Source organism: Vombatus ursinus, unplaced genomic scaffold, assembly GCF_900497805.2.
Source record: "Vombatus ursinus unplaced genomic scaffold, bare-nosed wombat genome assembly UNPS02014813.1, whole genome shotgun sequence".
NCBI classification, from domain to species: Eukaryota; Metazoa; Chordata; class Mammalia; order Diprotodontia; family Vombatidae; genus Vombatus; species Vombatus ursinus.
In genome coordinates this window covers 15,083,605-15,104,418 of record NW_020954591.1, presented here as the reverse complement: position 1 = coordinate 15,104,418, position 20,814 = coordinate 15,083,605, and the positions used below count along the sequence as shown (strand labels likewise).

Genomic DNA, 20,814 nt, shown 5'->3' with positions numbered 1-20,814 from the left:
AAGTATCATTTTCCCTTGTAGGGACGTAAACAGTTTGCTCTTATTGAATAACATTTTTTTTTCTTTCCCATTTACCTTTTTATGCCTCTCGAGTCTTGTATTTGAAGATCAAATTTTCTGTTGAACTCTTCTCTTTTCATCAGGAAGGTTTGGAAGTCCCCTATTTCATTGAATGTCCCTCTCCTCCCCTGAAAGATGATGCTCAACTTCACTGGGTAGTGGATCTTTAATTGTAATCCAAGCTCCTTTGCCTTAAAGAACATCATATTACGAGCCTTGCGATCTTTTACTGTAGAACCTGCAAGGTCCTGTGTAATCCTGACACTGGTTCCATGATATTTAAATTATTTTTTTTTCCTGGCTGTTTGCAGTATTTTCTCCTTGATCTGATAATTCTGGAATTTGGCTACAATATTCCTTGGCATTTTCAATTTGGGATCTCTTTTAGGAGGTGATCAGTGGATTCTTTTGATGACTATTTTATCCTCTGGTTCTAGGACTTCAGGGCAGTTTTCCTTGATGATTTCCTGAAAGATGCTGTCCAGGCTCTTTTTTTGATCACTGATTTCAGGTAGACCAATAATTCCTAAATGACCTCTCCCGGATCTATTTTCCAGGTCAGTTATTTTTGAGGTATTTTATATTTTCTTCTATTTTTTCATTCTTTTGATTTTGACTGATTCTTGATGTATCATACAGTCATTAGCTTCCACTTGCCCAGTTCTAATTTTTTTTTTTTTTTTTGGTGAGGCAATAGGGATTAAGTGACTTGCCCAGAGTCACACAGCCTGTTCTAATTTTTAACTAACTGTTTTCTTCAATTAGCTTTTGTATTTCCTTTTGCATTTGGTCCATTATACTTTTTAAGGAGTTCTCTTCAGTGAGTTTTTGTGCCTCCTTTTCCATTTGGCCAATTCTACTTTTTAAGGAGTTGTTTTCTACAGTCAATTTTTGTCCTTCCTTTTCCAAGCTATTGACTCTCTCTTCCATACCTCTCATTTCTTTTCCCAATTTTTCTTCTACCTCTCTTATCTGACTTTTTAAATCCTTCTTGAGCTCTTCCACGAAAGCTTTTTGGGCTCAAGACCAGTTCATATTACCCTTTGAGGTTTCAGATGTGGATATGTTGACAATTTTGTCCTCTTCTGAATTTGTGTTTTGATCTTCCCTGTCCCCATAGTAAGAATCTATGGTCATTGCCCATTTCTGCTTTTTGCTCATGATGTTTGCCTATTTTCTGGCTTTAAAGTTGAGCTCTCCTGTTGGAGCACAGGGGGCACTGACCCAAGCTTCTTGTACTGGGGTTCAGTGACCTGGTCACTGGCTTTGCATTCTGGGGCTCAGGTGCTGGCAGTCAGAGGCTGTAGGGGTCTGGCAGCTTACCTGGTGCTGAGCTGTTGTCAGCAACACTAAAGTTCTTAGGGTGCAGAGGGGTCTGGCCCCTGGAGGACAGCTGCTCTGAAGCGCCAGAAGATTTGGCTACTGGAAGATGCCTGCCTACCTGGAGCTGTGCTGAAGCACGGGGAGGTGAGGCTGCTGTAGCCTACTGGCTCCCTGCCATTGCCAAGGTACTTGAGGTACCTTGGTGTTGGCACTTACCTTCTCTACACCCTGGAGCTCAGAATCTCCCACTGGTTTGCCACGGTGGAGCTTGTTGCTGGCTTGCTGAGATGCCTCCCGTCCTATACTGCTGCCCTTCCACCAGAGCAAGAAGGACCTTTCCCGTTAATCCCCCAAGTTTCCCGGGTTAAAAGACTGATGCACCTCATTTTTCTGTTGGTTCAGATGTTCCAGGGTTTTTCCAGAGGTGATATTTTCTGGATTTTTAGAGGTCTACTGCTACTTATTACGTAGGTCACAGTTTAACCTCTGTGATGGGGTCTCAGAAGTCTCCCATATCTGAAGTTATTTTTGTCTTTTTTTTTTTTAAGAAAGCTACATTAATACAAAATGTTTAATGAGCATCATGGTTGAAATGGAAAATGGCTAACCATTTTGAAAATCCAACTGGTGAAAAGCAAAATAAATTCCTGGGGACACACTCCACTGATATTTATAAATACTTTAAATTCCCTATCAATTTCATTCGATTAACTTTCCATAAACCCAGATCAAAACACCTCAATACCTTAGTAGGGAACAGTCATGAGTTATAATTTAAATTTATAAAAAATACTTATTTTCTACAATGCCAGAACACCCTAAGTAGGGCATACAGTTAGCAGTAACAAAATACCACAAAAGTTTGTTAGTGTTTTGTTTGTTTTTGCCCAAACTACCTGAAGTCAACTTAGTTAACAGATGTGAGAGTAGTTTATACAACAGAAGAAACCAATCCAATTCAATAAACATTTAAAATTTATTAAGTGTCTATAATATGCCAGCTACTGTGCTAAGCACTGGGGAGACAATTAATAAAAAAGAGAGATAATCCCTGCCCTTAAGGAGCTTACAATCTAATTGGGGAGGAGGGGGAAGGGGAGAATGGAACACCAGGGGATACCAGCAGGGAAATATTGTTTTGTGGAGTTGGAACCAGGCAAAGCAGAAGATGCAGAGTGGAGTGAGTCCAAAAGTCCAGTTCCTGCCCTTTATAAAGGAAGACATTGAGAGAAGGTGGTGTCCCACCATTCAGAGGAAAGAAGAGGCTGAGGGAGATGATATCAATCAGGACTTGAGTTAGTAGCAAGGTGGCAAGATTAGAGGTGATGAGTTTATTCTGGGAGAGGCACTTGAGACTTAAGGACTGGCCCAAGAAGCATCTCACTAGAGTTGATGTAAAAGACTCAACAGTAGAATTTAAGAATATTTGTTTCTTTCTCCATCTCTTCAGCACTGCTCAGTCTTGGTCTCCTGTGTTTTTTTATAGTAATTGATCATACACTTGGTCCTTTTGGGGGGGTTCAGTTTTCAGAGCTATAAAGTGCTATGAAGTTGCCAACTGTTGTAATAAGGATTGTGACAATTATGCTATCAAAGGCAATTCCTCTTATGAACCATGGAATACTTAGTATTACTAGTGGGTTAAAACTGGAGGAATATGGGATGGGTACACGACTAAAAGCACAGGAGATGACCATATTTGTGAATTTTTTTCCTATTTTTTTCCAATTACATGTCAAAATTGTTAACATTAATTTATTCCCTTCCCCCTCATTGGGAAGGCAAGCAATTTGGTATAAGTTACATATGTGCAGTCATGCAAAACATATTTCCATATTCATCATGCTGTGAAACAAAACACGAAAAAAAAGTAAAAAATAGTATGCTTTGATCTGCATTCAGACTTCATCAATTCTTTCTCTGGAGGTAGAAAGCATTTTTTATCAAGTTCTTCAGAATTGTCTAGGATCATTGTACTGCTGAGAATAACCAAGTCATTCAAAGTTGTTCATCACACAATATTGCTCTTACTGTGTACAATGTTGTCCTCATTCGCCTTATTTCACTTTGTATCAGTTCATGTAAGGCTTTCCAAGTTTTTCTGACGATCTCCTGCTCACCATTTCTTATAGCACATTCCATTACAATCATATACCACAACTTGTTCAGTCATTCCCCAATTGATGGGCAGCCCCTCAATTTCCAATTTTGTGCCACCACAAAAAGCTGCTATAAATAATTTTGTACATACGGGTCCTTTCCCTTTCCTTTTTTATTTCTTTGGGATATAGATCTAGTATATTATATATTACTTGTATATTACTGGGTCAAAGGATATGCAAAGTTTAATAAAGCCTTTTGGACATAGTTCCAAATTGCTCTCCAGAACTGTTGGATCACTTCACAACTCCACCAACAGTGCATGTCTGTGAAATTGTAGGGAGCTACCAAAGTTGACTAGGTACAAAACCATGCATGTCTGAGTAAGTCAGTCATTACTGGTTGACTATCAGGCTATTGCTAGGTATACCAAGAGTTATTCTCTTAAGGTCTTTCCCTCTGCTATGTACACCAACTAAAGTTAAGACTGAAGCCAAGACCATCTGCTGACCACTTTTATTCTGTCAAGGACTAGCCACCCCAAATACTTGATTACATTGAGTACATCCATATGCTTGAGAGAAAGTCAAATGGAGTTTTTTATAAATCACAGTTCCACATCCACTGACTTTCTCCTAATCTTTCTCTGACTCTACATTGGCTATTGGGTAGCACTGCTTCCAGTGCCTATCACAATGCCGAGGAAATAGAAGGCATTCAGGAAATATCTGTTGAAAGAATAGATTTAACAACATGGCTAAGCAGGGAATAGGCTGGTCACCACTGGATTAACTAATCTGCTGGTTATAACTGAGAAATCCAAGGCAGGAATTAAGCAGCTACACCTATCTTGACAAATCTCAGAAAATGTCATGTTCTCCAGTTTCAAAGAAACCTGGAAAGACTTGTACGAAATGATACAAAGTGAAATGAGCAGAACCAACAAAGTAACTTATACTATAACAACAATGTTGTAAAAACAATTTTGAAAGATTTGAGAACTCTAATCAATCATGAGTCCAGAGGACTGATGATGAAGAATGCTACTCACCTCCGGTTACAGAGAAGGTAAAGTAAATATGCACATGAACAATGCATAACTTGTTTTGCTTGGCTATTCATATTTGTTACATGGGTTTTGTTTTTCTTTCCCTTACCCCTAGTGGGGAGGGAGATCAGGTGGAAGGGGAAAAATATTTGATAACTGAAGAAAAAACATTTAATTTGAAGAAAATAAATATCCTGTGCCCTGAGGAGACCTTTGTACAAAGGATCAAATTCAGGCTATCAGTGGCAGATGCAGTCAGCTGGCATCAGAGCGCTAATGGTAGGCAGAAAAGAGAAAGCAGGTAAAGCATTTCACCCATCTGGGTTGTAGGCAGCACGTGGTATCCCAGGTAGGCATATCTGGTATCAAAGAGGTCTGATGTTAGTGCTAATGAGGACTAAATCATAGGAACTGGGGTACAAGTCAGGACTCTAAGTCTCTGAAAGGACTAGTGCCAAAAATGTAGGGCCCAGTTCCAGCGGAAATGCTGTGCTGAATGTGATCCAGAATAACTGTCCAATTCAATACAGGCTGCTAGATGGCACAGTGCATTGAATGCTGGACTTAAGAGTTAAGAATACCTCAGTTCAAATCCTGCCTCAGACACTTGCTTAGCTATGCCTTAGGCAAATTACAATCTCCTTCGATCTCAATTTCATCATCGGTAAAATATAAATAATGAATGTAAAGTGTTTTTCAAGCCCTTAAAGGGTTAAATAAATGCTAGCTATTATGATCTTTATTCAATCACTTACTAACTGCCTCTACGCTAGGTACGGGCGGGGGGGGGGGGGATATAAAGACAAAATAACAGTTACTAACTTCAGGGATCCTATATTCTAATGGAGTGGGTGGGAGGAAGGTGGAAATGCTCAACATGTAAGTGCATACATGGTCTTTTCAAGAAGAGAGAGAAAGATCAACTAAAGTGATTAGGAAAGGGATCCTACCAGAAACACAAAAGTTGCACTCCTAAAGGAAGGCAGGAATTTTAACAAGCAGAGGGGCTGGAGTACATTCCAGGTCTTACTTATACCCCCTAGAACACCCAAGTTTTGGGTTTACATGAACAGAAGCAAAACAAGAGCCCAAAAACTGAGGATGGGGCATATAGCAACTTGATCACACATGCCAAAAGGCCCAATTGCTAACATTAATACAAGGTCATTGTGGGAGCAGCCATTAAAATTTCTAGATGCCAAGCAGCCTGAGCAGCAGCACTACAGGTTTGAATATCTCCCTGGCCTAGAGGACAGAATGAAGATTTAAGAGTGACCTAATCTGCAGGGGTATTGTCAGAGCAGGTCGGGAAACTACATCACATATCAACAAAAACATAACCCACCCAGATCTAGCAGAGGAGACACCTTGGGATAGCCTTCTGAAATGACACAGCCAGTGCCAGAGAGGAAAAGTCAGCTTCTACCTTGAATACTTTCACTCCCGTGTAATGTCCTCTCCCATCTGTTCTCATGGCCCTCTGCCAAACCTGAAGTACAAAGGACAGGTATTCCAGGGAGCAAGAGAGCCCTACAATGTCACAACTTCAGCCAAACTACAGTGTTCAGTCATTTTTGTCACCCCACATCTTGGAGGATTTTGGTTTTTCAGCAAGTGACTGAGCAAAAAATTTCCATTATTTCCATTCCTCATTTATTGTGACATGTAGGTGGCTAGGATCTTGAAAGATCAGAGGATAACAAATCTAGAGTTCAAAGGCCCATTAAAGGTTATCTAATCCAAATCAGATTCCTCCTACCCCTCACTGACATTTTACAGATTAGAAAACTGACACCCACAGAGGTTAAATTGTGACCTAGGTAATAAGTAGCAGTGTCAAAGTAAGACCTCGGTCCCTACCTCAAGAGCAGAGCTCTTTCCAGGGCACAAGGCCATGCTAGCAGGGCACAAAAAGTTACAGGCCCTACACCAACGTAGAAAGGCTGGAGGTACAAGCTCAGCAACAGCCTGCATCTGTCATAAATGTCTGTCATCAAAGAACTGGTCCAGTGAAGGTTGGAAGTAGGCAAAGACTAGCTACCAAGTGACAAGGGAGTTTTCGTTGTGTTTGGGCCATGGCCTCCAATAAAGGAAAAGAGGGATTGTAGTCTGCATCAGGGCAGAGAGTATTCATATCACTGAAACTGCTGATCCTTGGTGGAGTCAAGTAAGACGTAACAATACTACGATGTTGTTTATAAGCATATTATGCTTATAAAAAGCTCAGCACTGCCATCCTTAAACCCTTTCACTGAAGAAGAAGGGGGCCAAAATTTAGCTTCTCACCCTCACCCTTGATGTCTGTAATAACTGAACAGCTAGTATGTACCTAGATAGCAATCTAAAGGTTTGCAAAGTGCTTTACATGTACTATCTCATGTAATCCTAACAACAACCCTGTGAAATTAAGTGAGACAGAAGTTATGTGACTTGCCAGAAGTTATGTGACTAGCTATGTGGTCACACAACTAGTAAATGTCTAAGGCAGGATTCAAACTCAGTTCTTTCTGACTCCAAGTCCAGTGCTCTATCAATTATATCAAGCTGCCTATAAGATCTTCATCTTACAAGCCTTCCCCAAAAAAAAAAAATAAAGACAAAAACTCCCCCAAAACCCCGATTCACCTGTGTCATCACATCCACAATATTAATTGCTATCTATGCATTTCATTTAAAACAATGGCCACTACTCTACTATCCCTCAATATGATCATTCGTTTATATTTTTTGCAACATTAGAATGGCAGTGGTGGAAGAGAAGAAAGGGAATAAACATTTGTTAAGCATTTACTATGCACAAGGCACATATGCTTCACATACATGCTTAGCACATGTGCTAAGCTATTTTACAAATATGACCTCATTTGATACAACAACTCTGTGAGGTAGATCCTATTATTATCCCCACTACAGTCCAGGAAACAAAGGCAGAGTTCAAGTGACTTGCCCAGGATCACATAGTTAATAAGTGTCTGATAACAGATTTAAACTTGGGTCTTCCTGATTCCAGGCCTAGCACTCTTCCACTGCACCACCTAGTTGCCTCCAGTAATAGAGAAGTTCTGTGATCAAGCCTCCTCGGACCACAGGAGAAGTTTCTAGACAATGCAGAGTGAGGGTTAGCAAGAAAAGCCAGAAACATAGGAACATTTTGTCCTTCACTGACACAACTGGTTACGTGACTTTCCCCATATAGACCCATGTTCCGGACAAACTAGCTTACTTGATGGTCCTAATTCACTGATGTTCCATCTGCAGCTTTCATGACTTTTCAAAGGGTTTCCCCATGCCTGGAATATTCTACTCCTTTATCTATGCCTCTTAGTATATTCCTAAGTCCCGTCAAAGCTCAGCTCAAATACTGCCTCTTATATGAGGTCTTTCCCAACATCCCCTAACAACTACTAGTGCCCCTTCAATTACTTTATAATTATTTTGTATACATTTTTAATTATTTATATGTATACATATTGTTTTCCCTAATAGAGTGTAAGTTCTGTGTGGACAAGGATCTTTTTTTCTTTATGTCCCCAGCACCTGCATAATACATAATTAAATATGTTTGATTGTCATTTTGTGAACAAAAAAGGTAATGTAGATGTGCATGGCAGCAGGAAAGAAATTTAATTTTATTATCTTTACGATTCCTAAGAAACAGAAAATAATTTGGTGAGGACACCAGAAAGAAACAATCATTCAATCTAATATTTACTTAATCTGGAAACTACAAAATTTGTCCCTAAGCCTTAAGAATGTCACTTTTAACACCTGTTCATATTTTAAAAACAAAACAAAACCTTTGGTTCAGTTTCTGGTTTGTTTTTTTTTAAATAAATGGACTTCTCCAAATTTAAAAATTATTTTCCCCTTTAATGAGAACATAAAGTGAAATATTAACTTCATTTGAAACAGATGTGTTTACCAACCCTTCAGGACAGCTGGCAGGCACCATTGTAATACAAAAGTTAATGTTTCTACCCACCCTTGACAAAGCCATTCATACAAAGTAATTAGATTTACTCTGATACATCATGACTGAAATGATTAAAGAACTCTAATTTTGTAAAGGTAACACATTAAATATTAATATAAAGCAGCATTAAACAAAATAAGACTAAGCACCATGGAAGTAATTATGGTATTATTCAGCAACAGACTTTTTGTTTCAAAAGGAGAGAGTTCTATTTTAAGGACTGTCAAATAAAGCATGGTAAATTTCATTTCACAGATCAGACAATAATATTTATCATAACACCTTTGCTGCACATCAGGCTTATTAGAAAAGAAAAACATTCTTCACAGTGTAATTTAAAGTTGACTGCTACTCTATCACATAGGGACCTGTCATTAAGTATTCTATATTTAATATTAGACACCCACAATGCTAAATACTATAGGGAATATTTTAAAAGCACAGTTCTTTATCCTGCAAATTTCAAAGACCAAGAAAATAAGATAAGAAAAAGAAACAGGCATTAAAAAAAGTACAACATAACCTCACTCTACAAAAAAAAAAAAGTCAATTTTAATTAAATGATTTAAAATACCAGCTATGGTTCACTGTCAATCAATGATGAAGTCCCAAATTGTCCGAGTTCATACTAAAGCTACCATACACATATATCCAAGCTTGACCAAATTAAAAAATAAGTATCTATTAAGCACCTACCATATATAGAGTACTGTACTAGATACTTGGACAGACCAAGACTGTAACATTTTTACATTAATCCTCATTAAATTTCATCTTATTAGAATTAATAAGATATTTTATCTTATCAAGATCTTTTTTAAAAAATCCTGACTATCATTTCAGCGTTAGTTATCCCACCCAGATTTAGGTCATCTGCAAGCATGATAAGCATGCCACCGATCTAAGCTACTGACAGTGATGATCATTATAATAGTAATTATAATAACTAATATTTATATAGTGTTTTAAGGTTTGCAAGGTGCTTTACAAATATTATCTCCTACAGCACAGGAGCAAGCACAGATCCCTGGGGCACCCCATTATTGACTTCTGTCCAAGAAGACATGAGGCCATTAATGACTACTCTTTAGGTTTGGCCATTTAACCAGTTCTGAACCCATCTAATTGACCCATTAACTCTCCTAAATCTGATCTTCTTCATGAGAATAGCACCAGAGGTTTTGTCAAATGTATGTCTGATAGCTCTTAGAGATGTGGAACATGTAAACAAGGAATTACACCACTGCCATTAGAGATGACATGTGATACCATCACAAGGTATCAGTTACATCATTGTAGCTTTTATGATCTAACCTCAACTGTGGGCCCAGATAAACATAGAAATCTATCAAAAATGAGCCTTTACAAAAATGAATATGTATTGATTTAAAAATGCTAGTTTGATTGATAAGCCAACTGGCTTATCATTTAAGGTTTATAGAATTAGCTATCATTTAAAAAGAGGAAATAGAAAGGGATTAATCAGCATTTAATACCAGATCTAACCTTGCATGCTCTGGAAATTACTTTGCATACATTCTACCATCCCAACAATGAAAGAGCTGATGCTTCTTCTGTTCTCTTTATTCACAGAATCCCTCTTGAAAGGCGCAGGCTGCTGATTAGTGTTTTTAATTATGAATTTGCTGTTGGCTTAAGTGGTTCACAAATAAGTGCAGCTGTGAGTAACATGGACAAACTATATTCACTCTCCCTAGTAAGATCATAAATGGCAATGCCCCCTGAGGGTCCTCCCCTCATAGATCTATTGTTTTTTTTTAAAGAGGCCACTCTTAACCTCTTCTCTTATCTAGTTTTAATCACTGAATGGGCACTGCCTCAGTCAAACTGAGGCCTGTTAAAGACCGTAGCTTAAAAAGTCCAAAGGTCTCCCACCGCATCCTGGTTCATCACCAGTCCTGGGCCATCACCAGTCGTCTTGCCCTATATCTTGCCGCTGGACCCAGATGGCTCTGGAGGAGAAAGTGAGGCTGGTGACTTTGCACAGCCCTCCCTCACTTAAATCTAATTCACTTGCATGTCATGGCATCACCTCCCTGATGTCATGATCCTCTTCAAAAGCGAAAGACAAACAACAACAACAAAAAGTCATGTTCTCAAACATGAGGTTATTCATTATCAAGTTTCTTAGCTGCCATCCCAAACAAAAATCACTACGAATTCCTCTGAAATCAAGTGGCAAATCATTTAGGATTCACATTCTAACATTTTTTCCCACCCTACCCCTTCCCCCTCAAATGCTCTGAGTAGAGTCTATCTATCAGCAAGTATTTTTTAAATACCTATGTGTCACGCACTACACTAGGCACTGTAGTTACAAAGAAAGAAACTACTCAAATACCGTGCTCACAATGAGCTTACATCCTAAGGGGTCACGTACATATAAAAATATATATGGCATAAATATAATGTTAAACGCGAAAATATACAAATTAGTTAAGCACAAGATATTTTGAGAGGAAGGTGGTAGCAGTTCAGGGAATTAGGAAAGACCTCATGCTGAAGATGATGCTGAGCTGCATCTTAAAAGAAGAAATGTACTCTATGAGACAGAGATAAGGAAGGAGTGCATTCCAAGTCTAAAGGATGACTAGTGCAGGGGCAGCTAGGTGGTGAAGTGGATAGAGCACTGGCCCTGGAGTCAGGAGGACCTGGTTCAAATCCGACTTGACACTTACTAGCTGTGTGACCCTGGGCAAGTCACTTAACCCCATTGCCTAGCCAAAAAAAAAAAAAAAGATGACTAGGGCAAAGGAATAAAGATAGAGAATGGAGCATAGTATAAAAGGAACAGAGGAAAGGCCCATTTGGCTATAACAGAGTGCAAAAAGAACAATGTTCAACGATGCTGGAAAGATAAGCTGGTGCCATGTTGTACAGAGATTTAAAAGTCAAACAGAGTTTATATTTTATCCTAAAGGCAACAGAAAGCCACTGGATTTGATAGGGTAGAGGCATCACATGGTCAGGTCTGCATTTAAGCAAAATTTCTTTGGCAGTGATACATAGGATGGACTGGAGCAGTAAGAGAGTTGAGGGAGGGAAACTAATTGCAATAACTAAGGCAAGAGGTATTGAGGGCCTGAACTAAGGAGATAGCTGTGTGAGGGTAGAGAAGGGGTTAGATGTGAGATATGACAGATGAGCAAAGTGATCCCAAAGAGAGGAAATGACCTGCCCAAGGTCACATAGGTAGTAGGTAGCAGAGCTTACATTTTGAACCCAGATTCTCTAATTCTAAAGGCAGTACCCTCTTCACTGTACCATGCTGTTGCCCCTTAATTACCCTGCAGCATTGCTAAACAATATTCCTTGCTCTCAGCCCTCAGATCGGGCCTGTCTATAATTCAGTTATGTCTTTTCCCAACTATTGGAAGATTGAAAGAGAATTCTTTTCTTGTATTTAACTCAGCTAGCTAGATTTAATTGCTAGGGTTTTAAGTAGTAATAATACTGAAGTTTTCACTCTTCCACTGACTGCTTTTCTGAGCCTGAAGAACACACATCAACATGGAAACTGAGGATGAAAACAGATTATTTCCTAGATGTCCTAGGTATCTCATTTAGGAAATTGGTTCTGAGTGAGATATTTGCTTTTCTAGAATCAGTCAATCCATAGGATCTCAACTCACTGTAACAATTTCAGAGAGTGTTCTGAAAAGAGGGCTGTCTAGAATTAATAAACTTGGAGCTCAGGTAGAAGAATGTCAGGAATAATAGCAAACAGAAATGAGAAAGCATGTAAGCATAAGCAAGTCACTGAACCTCTCAGAGCCTCACTTTTTTCATCTGTAAAATGGGAATACTTACATTTACTGTTTCACAGTATTAGGATTATTATAACAATTTTGCTAACTATAAAGCACTATAAGTGGGTTATTATTCAGTAAAGAAATGTTTCAGGATTAACAGAGCCTCTTGGGTCTCAGTTTCCTTATGTGTAAGGTAGAAGAGCTATATTAGATGGCCCCTGGGGTTCCTTCTACCTTTAGATCTATGAATGATCAACTATATATAAGAAAGTCCTAGTTTAGTCCCAGATTCTAGCAAAAGGCCTTTTTTTTGCCCCTAAAGTTATCCTACCACAACATCTTACACAAATGTGTCCTAATGTCAGAACAGATCATCAAAGACCACATGGGAGACTTATTTGAATGTGGCCTAGAAGTAAGATCTTGGCAGATCTATCTGAAGAGACCTATCTCTTCCATGGCTACACAGTCCTGGCTCTCAAGAGAGCTCTATTTTCCTCTCACTAACTCTTGCCAGGGTTTGAGAAAGCAAAGGTCGAGAGATCACTCACTATCAGAACTATCAAGCACCTTGCAGAATTTTTAAATCTACCATTTGTTGCTCATGAAGAATACAATCATTTGAGATGTCCAGAATAAACCAAAAACAAAGAGTACATTCTACAGTTTGGGACTGAAAATATAATCCTCTTTCAGGATATCTCAGGACTCCACACAGTCCATCCTCATCTTATTACTCTACCATTACCAGGCAGCTACAACTCCTACTGTCCCAAATACCTCCTGAAATGTTTCGGTAGCTCTGACTCCTTGCATAGGGATACAAAACCCATACCTTCAAAAACCTCCTACATTTCTTCTTTAATTCTTCCTGCCCTAAATAATCCACCCTATCAATACCAGAAACCAGGGGCAACAAGTATCCTAGGTGATCTCAAAACCTAACAGGCTCTAGACTGATGACTCCTCCTCTCTGACGCTTCAGAGAATCGTGAGCGAGCATGAGAGAGCAAAGACCCCAACACAGTCTCAACCCACACAACTGCTGTTACTCCTCCCGAAGGCAATATCTCTAAGAGACCTGAAATGCCCTAAAGTCACACCTCCTTTACTGAGATCTGCCTGACCAATTCCAGATGACCTTCTAAGGGGTGATCGAGGTTGTCCAGAAACAATGGACAACAGCAGTTAAGGCGAAGGAGATGAGACAAAGACTAAGCAATGCAGTAGTCTGACCAGCTGATTCTCTTATCTAAGGGAAGGGAATAAGAGGTTTATTAAATTCCTAGTAAGGGTAAATTCCCAGTAGTGTACCAGAATCTAAGCTTAGTGCTTTATAAATGTTCTCATTTGATTCTCACAACCAATGGGAGGTATTTCTCCATTTTATAGTTGAGGAAACTGAAACAACAGGGGTTAAATAATTTGCCCTGCGTCATATAGTCAATAGTGTCTGTGTCAGAATCTGAACTCAGATTATCCTGACTACAAGCCCAGCACTATATCTACTGTGCCAACTAGCTCCTAACTTACTGCTTACACTAAAGAATAAGGAAAAGGATCTATGTGCACAAAAATATTCATAACAGCTCTTTTTGTGGTGGCCAAAAACTGGAAAGTAAGATGGTGTCCATTATTTTGGGGAATTAATAAATTATGGTATAGAATGGAATGGATAACAACTGTGCTTTAAGAAATAGTGAAAGGGATTGTTTAAAAAACAAAAGGAAAGACTCATTAATTGGTATGAAATAAACAAAACTAGAAGAACAATATTATACAATAATAACATTGTAAAGAAAAAAGAACACTGACCTGAGCAATGAGCAACCATGATCCAGAAGAATGATGATGAAATATGACACTTGCTTCCTGGCAGAAGCAATATACTCAAGATGTAGAATGAGACCTATTTTTGGATATGGCCAATGTAGGAATTTATTTTGCTTGACCACACATATTTTTACAATGGCTTTGTTTTTGTTTTTGTTTTTTTTTGTTAAGGTTTGAGGAGGCAGAAGGGATAGGGTTTAATGGGAAGGAGAGACTATAAATGCTCGTTAATTTAAAAAAAAAATTTTAAACCTACTTCTCACAACTATGAGTAGGACTTGTCTTACTTGCACTTGGATAGCTTCAACATGTATTTACTGCAGTTTCTGAGGGCAATTAAAGACAAGCAAATAAGTCATTTAAACAGCCCTCTAATTTCTTAGAAATTTATCCTTTCTTTGCAAGCAGTAGGAAGACAAAATTGGCTAATGCGTGACGTAAAACATTAGCTGACTTACTTTTTAGCTTTGAAGAATAAAACTCAATAAGCACAAGTGCAGAGTAGATGACTGGACTAGAAAATCCATGCAATAGCGCATCATCTTGGAGGTCGGTTATCCGAGGAACCTGGTAAATCACCAGGTGTTCTCATAGCCCAGCATTCTCTTTGCACTGGTTAAAAATGTTATTTACAGGATTTCCATGCAGGGTTTGTATTTGTTCTCTGATATTTGTTGGTATTTATATAAAAATGAGTATGACAGTGATCTTACTGCATTCATTTTCATTGAGTGCTCAGTGCTCAAGCTGCAGACATAATGAACATGACTGCCTCAGAAGCCAAACTGTCTAAGAGAGGGTGAAAATGTGTGGGCTGTTTCATAAGACAGCTAGAGATTATTATAAATAATATTTTGAAAAATGATATATAAATGTTTTCAATTTAAATAAAAAAAACATACCAATTCTACAAACCTTTGTTAAGCACCTATATGCACAATAATAGCCACTAGGGATATAAAGACTTTTAAAAGGGGTAGTTTTTACACTTGAAGTGCTTAAAGTCTATATTTTCTCTTACTTTGTATCATGGGAATATCTGTTTCACACTCAGGGACATGTAGGACTTCCACGCTTTATCCAAAATGATACTTTCTGGTGTCTAAAGCTTTTACTTGAAATGTAGAGGATGGTACAATATCTGTCTTATCACAGTGAGGTTATGGTCCTTCTTCCAATTCCACCTCTCCTCTGCTCCCAACACGTTGGGGCTGCTTACACAGTAGCTACCTTCTGTAAGTGGTGATGATCACCAAATACTGCTTGATTTGCAAATCAAAGCATTAAATTGTATACTCCAATAACCCCTTTCTGCTAAAATCTTTCTTCTACAAGGCCTCTCTACTCCAGTGCTTCCGGGTAAACAGAAGTGGCCATGGATTTCACAAGCAGTGCCAATGACAGTGTTACCAAGTTAGAAGGATGTGAGTAAAGATCCTGAAAATTAACTATGTGTATATTTGTCATCTGACACCCAACTAAGCTAAATCTGGAGGCTCATAGATAGGAGGTTAACTATCAAGTGATAATTTAGGGGTGAGAGTGCATGGAAAATCAGAATCATCCTTTAAGGCATGGAGGAGATGTGATCTGTGTGGTTGGAAGGACTAGCCAGATAGATGAAGCCACAGGTCCTTCAAGCAGAAAATAAGTTGACATAATTCCCATTCAAGATGAGATTTGTCCCCTGCAAAAATCTTATCTTAGTGATATCAGAAAAGAGGTTCTCAAGAACTAGGCTCTTAGCACGTGAACAACTTGTACAGACACTAAAATAAAACTATGACCCTGTATAGCATTAATACAGGGCTAGTAAATAGGTATTACTTTACAAAGGAAGATGACTATAATTTAAAGTCAATGAATTCAAGGCAACTTTTTACTGACAATCACAATTTTACTTCAGTTACATACAAGACTACCTGAGGAAGTAAGCTCTTGTATCCTTCGGAATTAAGATCCTATCATTGCTATTTGGCTGCTGCTCTAGTAACTGGCTGCTTGAACTCTTGAGTTATTTTTGCCAGAAAAAAAACTCCCACTTGAAATGGATGATGCATTAAATACCTGGGCACATAGATACATTCCCATCTCGCTTTTAAGAATTCAATCTCAAAAGAGCTGTGAAAACAACTTGTTTTAGTTTTGAAACCCCAATTCAAGAATTAGGTATTTACAACCACACAAAAGGGCCACATCTAGGCACCAGGCCCAGTTGCCAATCATATAAATACTGATTTCTCAATGTATGAGTTGTGGGGTTTTTTTAACTTGATTCTGAACACAGGTATATTCTTCTCTTAGTAAATTTGGATTAAACTAGCTTTATAAATCAAATTAAGAGACGGTTATTCACAACAAAAAAGGTTCACTGGCTTCTTATTTTAAACAGCAAGTTCTCACAGGGGGTTTAAAGCACAATTCAAACTATCAAAATCTGACTTTCACTCAAATTTGTAAAAAGGCATTTGTCACATAAAATGAGGCACATCATCCTATGCTGAGCTATGTCACATCATTTTTTTCAACTACTTCCAACTACCATTTACAGGTGATGTATGTCAATGAGATTCTCTGATCATCATTTCCCTAATGAATGGAACTTCTATGGACATCATCTATCACATAGTTTTTCAGAGCTTCTTGAAATTCTGAAAGGTTAACATAGTCACATTGTCAGTTTGGATCAGAAGGATGAACTCAGGTCTTCCTGACTTTCAGGCCAGCTCTCTATCTATGATACCATGCTTACTCTGAAGAACATTAATGCCTAGGACGAAAAGGCGTATTTGTAGCTCACCAGCATGAATGATCTTAAATCAAAATGGATTATTTTAAGTGAATGACCAACTACAAGAAATTACATATTTGAGATGAAACACCAACATTATTTCAAGCTTGAATATTTGGGAACTTAGCTTTTGTTGTTGTTCAATTGTTTCGGTCGTTTCAACTCTTCATTACCCTATTTGGGGTCTTCTTGGCAAAGATACTAGAGTTGTTTGCCATTTGCTTCTCCAACTCATTTTACAGGTGAGGAAACTGAGGCAAACAGGGTTAAGTGACCTGCCCAGGGTCACATAGCTAGAGTAAGTGTCTAAGGCCAAATCTGAACTCAGGCCCTGCCCTCCATCCACTGTACCACCTAGCTGCCCCTAGGGGACTTGGCTACCCATCTTAAAATGACAAGAGGCTATTGGAAAAACAATTGCTTAAGGCTCTACATTTCAGAGCTATCAAACAGAGACCGCATGCATAGTAAGTCTAGTTCACAAAGGGATTTAGGGCAACCTTCTCCCCTTCCTGCTTCCCAGGATTCCTAAGGCTAGGATATTATTCCTTATTCCTAGAATAAGCTCAGAATCAACCTCCATTCCCTTTCCCCTGCTTTCTGAAAACTTAGCCTCTTCTCCTCCATCTTATACTTTATGTTCCAACTTCACAGTCACCTGAGCAGACATATCCAGCTCTGATCCTTTTCTGAATCAAGTCCCAGGCTACCCATGGTTGGTGGGAGCAAGAGAGTAGCCTCCTGGCAATAACGTGCCAAGCCAGTAAAGAGTTAGGGGTAAGAAACCAAGAATCATGCTTAAGCAAGGTCCAACCAAATTGCAGGTCTCTTTATATAACTATGACCCACCTCAAATAACTTATTTGGTACTGCTCTCTAGAAAAAAAATAGTATAATATTTTTCATCATACTTAGGGGGAAAACACCAGTGATCTAGAATCTGGGATTTTGGGATTCTCTCTCTATGGTAAACCGTCCTTCCTCAGAGTGATGTGATTTTCATAATAATGCCTCAGAAGATGAAAACAAAGTAATAAAATCTTGATGTTCAATTTGATTATAAAAATACATATTTTTTTCTGTTTTAGACTCTAACAAACCTTTCTGGCCAAAAAGAAGGGCCTTGACAATTACTAATAACTGACTGAAATCTTTAAATAAAAAAAAGGCAAGCTTCAAAGTCACTATGATAGTAAAAGATGCCATAATTTACCTCTCTCTGATAACCATTAAGAGTCCAAGCAAGTTTTGCAAGTAATTCTTGATGAAATGATATGCTATTATGATAAGCCTCTTAGGGCTAATGTTACATGATTAGTCTGGTTATCGTTCCTACCGACAGACATGTTGTTATGTCAAAAATGCTTGGCCTCCCAGACCATAAAGTAAGTTACATTTAAATGCTCAAGATCCTACCTATTCAATTTTGAGTCAATTTTATGCTGACAGTACATGCTATGAAACTTGAATATATACAGACAATATTTTAATAATTAATAAGTACAAGGTTCAGCTAATTTGATTCTAACTTAGATCACTTATACAGGGTTTTTATCCTGAGGCATAAGAGGAGGAGGGGAGAAGGAAGGACTACTGTAATTTTTTTCTCGCTGCTAGCACTCTGTAGTTTACATGCACACCACACCATATCTGAAAGCATGCAACACACTAGTCTCTTAAAATTCTACTATTAAACTGCAATGAGACTCAAGAAAATAATCAAATTTGTCCTAATATCTACTGCAGGAATTACACTTTTTCCAGAGTCAGGATGATGAAAGATGCCCTTCTCCCATCACATTTTCCTCTGTAGTATTTGAAGACAAAAATAAATAAGAACACAAATAAGATCTAAACTCTGGAAGTCAAATAGAAAGAAGACCTGTCAGCACACTGAACTCTTGAAAGAAAGAGAAATATCCTAACCGTTCAATTCCTGTCTTAATGTAAAATACTTTTATGATTTAACTTTATATAGACAAGTTACAGCAAAAGGTATGAATTAATACAGGTACACAGGCATATCAGCACAGGCCAGGCCCAGGCTAGCCCAGAAAGAAAGCCTTTCTTCTAAAATGGAAGCTGAGAATATGAACAGTTTGGAAAACTACTGAATGAATGGAGTAAATCTCCCCACCGTAGAGAAACCAACATCTCAGTCCATCAATGGTCAGAAAGCAAGTCTGAAAAATGATGGTAAGAAAAGCAGTAATATTTTTCTAACAGTAATATTAAACTATCCTTTCACTAAAGGCAACACTAATCATTCCATTTAACTGATCAGAGGTTCAAAGAGAAAATCCATGACACCCATAATGCTCTTCTTTATCAAGAAAGAAGTCATTCCATATGTTAATACCACTGCTCATTCTAATTAAGTCACTTATGATGGTTGCTGAAATAATCTTTCTTTAATAAAACTATCAAAATATTTTTCTTCTCTTAAGAAAAAAATTGTAAAATATTTTAAACAGACCCTTCAAGGAAGAATGTTTTACTAGAAGTCAAAGGGACCAAGATTTTAGTACTAGGTTCCTACTAACTTGTAGTATGACCTGAGACAAATCACTTCACCTCCTCTAGTCTCAGTTTCCTTATCTGTAAAAGGAATGGACTAGATATTACCTCTAGGGCACCTCCTACTGCTAACATTCTACAATTCTATGTTTAAATACTAATGTCAGAGAAGCTGGGCAAACTTAGTTCTCGTTACTCTAAGCTCAAACAAGTGAAAACCAGGTGTTTCTTATGACAGGCTGTTTGACTACTTAATTGCCAGGTACAATGCTTGCTTTCTGAAGTGTGTCATTTCTTTTTTTTAAAAAGGGATGCCTGTGCAGTCTGTAAACAAGAAATATCAACTAGCAATTGGCTACACAGTACTGCTCACCAATAGGTTCAAGGGGATCCCCTGGGTGAGGGCCTTGGATGAGAAAGGATCCTTCTCTTAGAAGTGGGGGTGGGGGGAGCCTTTGCTCAGGGTTCCAGGAACTATGAGGGCTTGAGGCAAAGGATCACCTGAGCAAAAGAGGAAAGGGATGAGAGTGTCAAGAGGGCAAGTACTCCAAACCAGAGGGGTCCATAGAATACAACTGCTTTTTATAGGGTTGTTTGCTGTTCTTTGAGGGAGTCGCTGGAAAGCAACAGCACTAGCATCCTAACTGTGCATGCAGCAAGGGTTTCTCCTTGCTTCTCCTCCCAATTGCCCGATTTTCTTACCTGACTTGGTTGTCGTGGAACTTGGTCTGCTGGGGCTGGTTGAAGTAAATGGTGCGAGTGGGTGCTTCCTCCAGGTCAGCAGTGGACGTAGTCCCGGACATCTCATCATCTGCTTTCTTGTAGCTCGAGGTGGTATAAACGGGTCCTGCAGCAAGCAACAGACAGGGCAGGAAAGAGAACACAAAAGAAGTCAGGAACCAGGCAAGAGGCGAGCAAACACTGGCAGCTGCTGGGGACAGAGCTGGGGGAAGGATGCTCTCAGCACGATGCCCAGGTCCCGCCCATGTACCTATCCCCTCCCTGGAGACTGCTGCTGCTGCTGCTGCTCCCAGCTCCTCCCCCTCCCTCCCTCTCTCCTCCTCCTCCCCAGGCTTAGACTCCAGCCTGACAGCAGAGCAGCAGGGCAGCAGAGGTGGCAGCGGTGGCCGTCCCCTCCTCCCGCCCCTAAGTCTGCCTGCCCGAGCTGGGGCTGGCACAGGCGCTCGCTCCACCAGTCCCCACCTCCCCGAGCCCTGACAGCACTGCACTTGAGCATTGGAGCACAGCGCGCCGAGGAGGAGCAGAGGGCAGAGCAGCAGGCCCTGCGGCCCGCAGGAGCTTTGGGCAGCTTCTGTCTGGTGCAGGGAAAGCGCCAAGGCCAGGCCTGGGCTGGGCTGAGGGAAGGGAGGGCAGCTGAGCACTGAGGCTATTGTTC

At 39.2% G+C, this 20,814-nt stretch overlaps 1 protein-coding gene across 1 annotated transcript in view; it reads right to left on the bottom strand.

Annotated features, from left to right (window-relative positions):
• Positions 1-20,814, bottom strand: part of ATP8A2 (ATPase phospholipid transporting 8A2) — a 741,784-nt gene that overhangs the window by 583,547 nt on the left and 137,423 nt on the right. Inside the window, exon 2 of the mRNA XM_027877570.1 lies at positions 20,121-20,265. Within this exon, the coding sequence (XP_027733371.1) occupies positions 20,121-20,265 (145 nt within the window). The remainder of the gene's footprint in view (positions 1-20,120; positions 20,266-20,814) is intronic.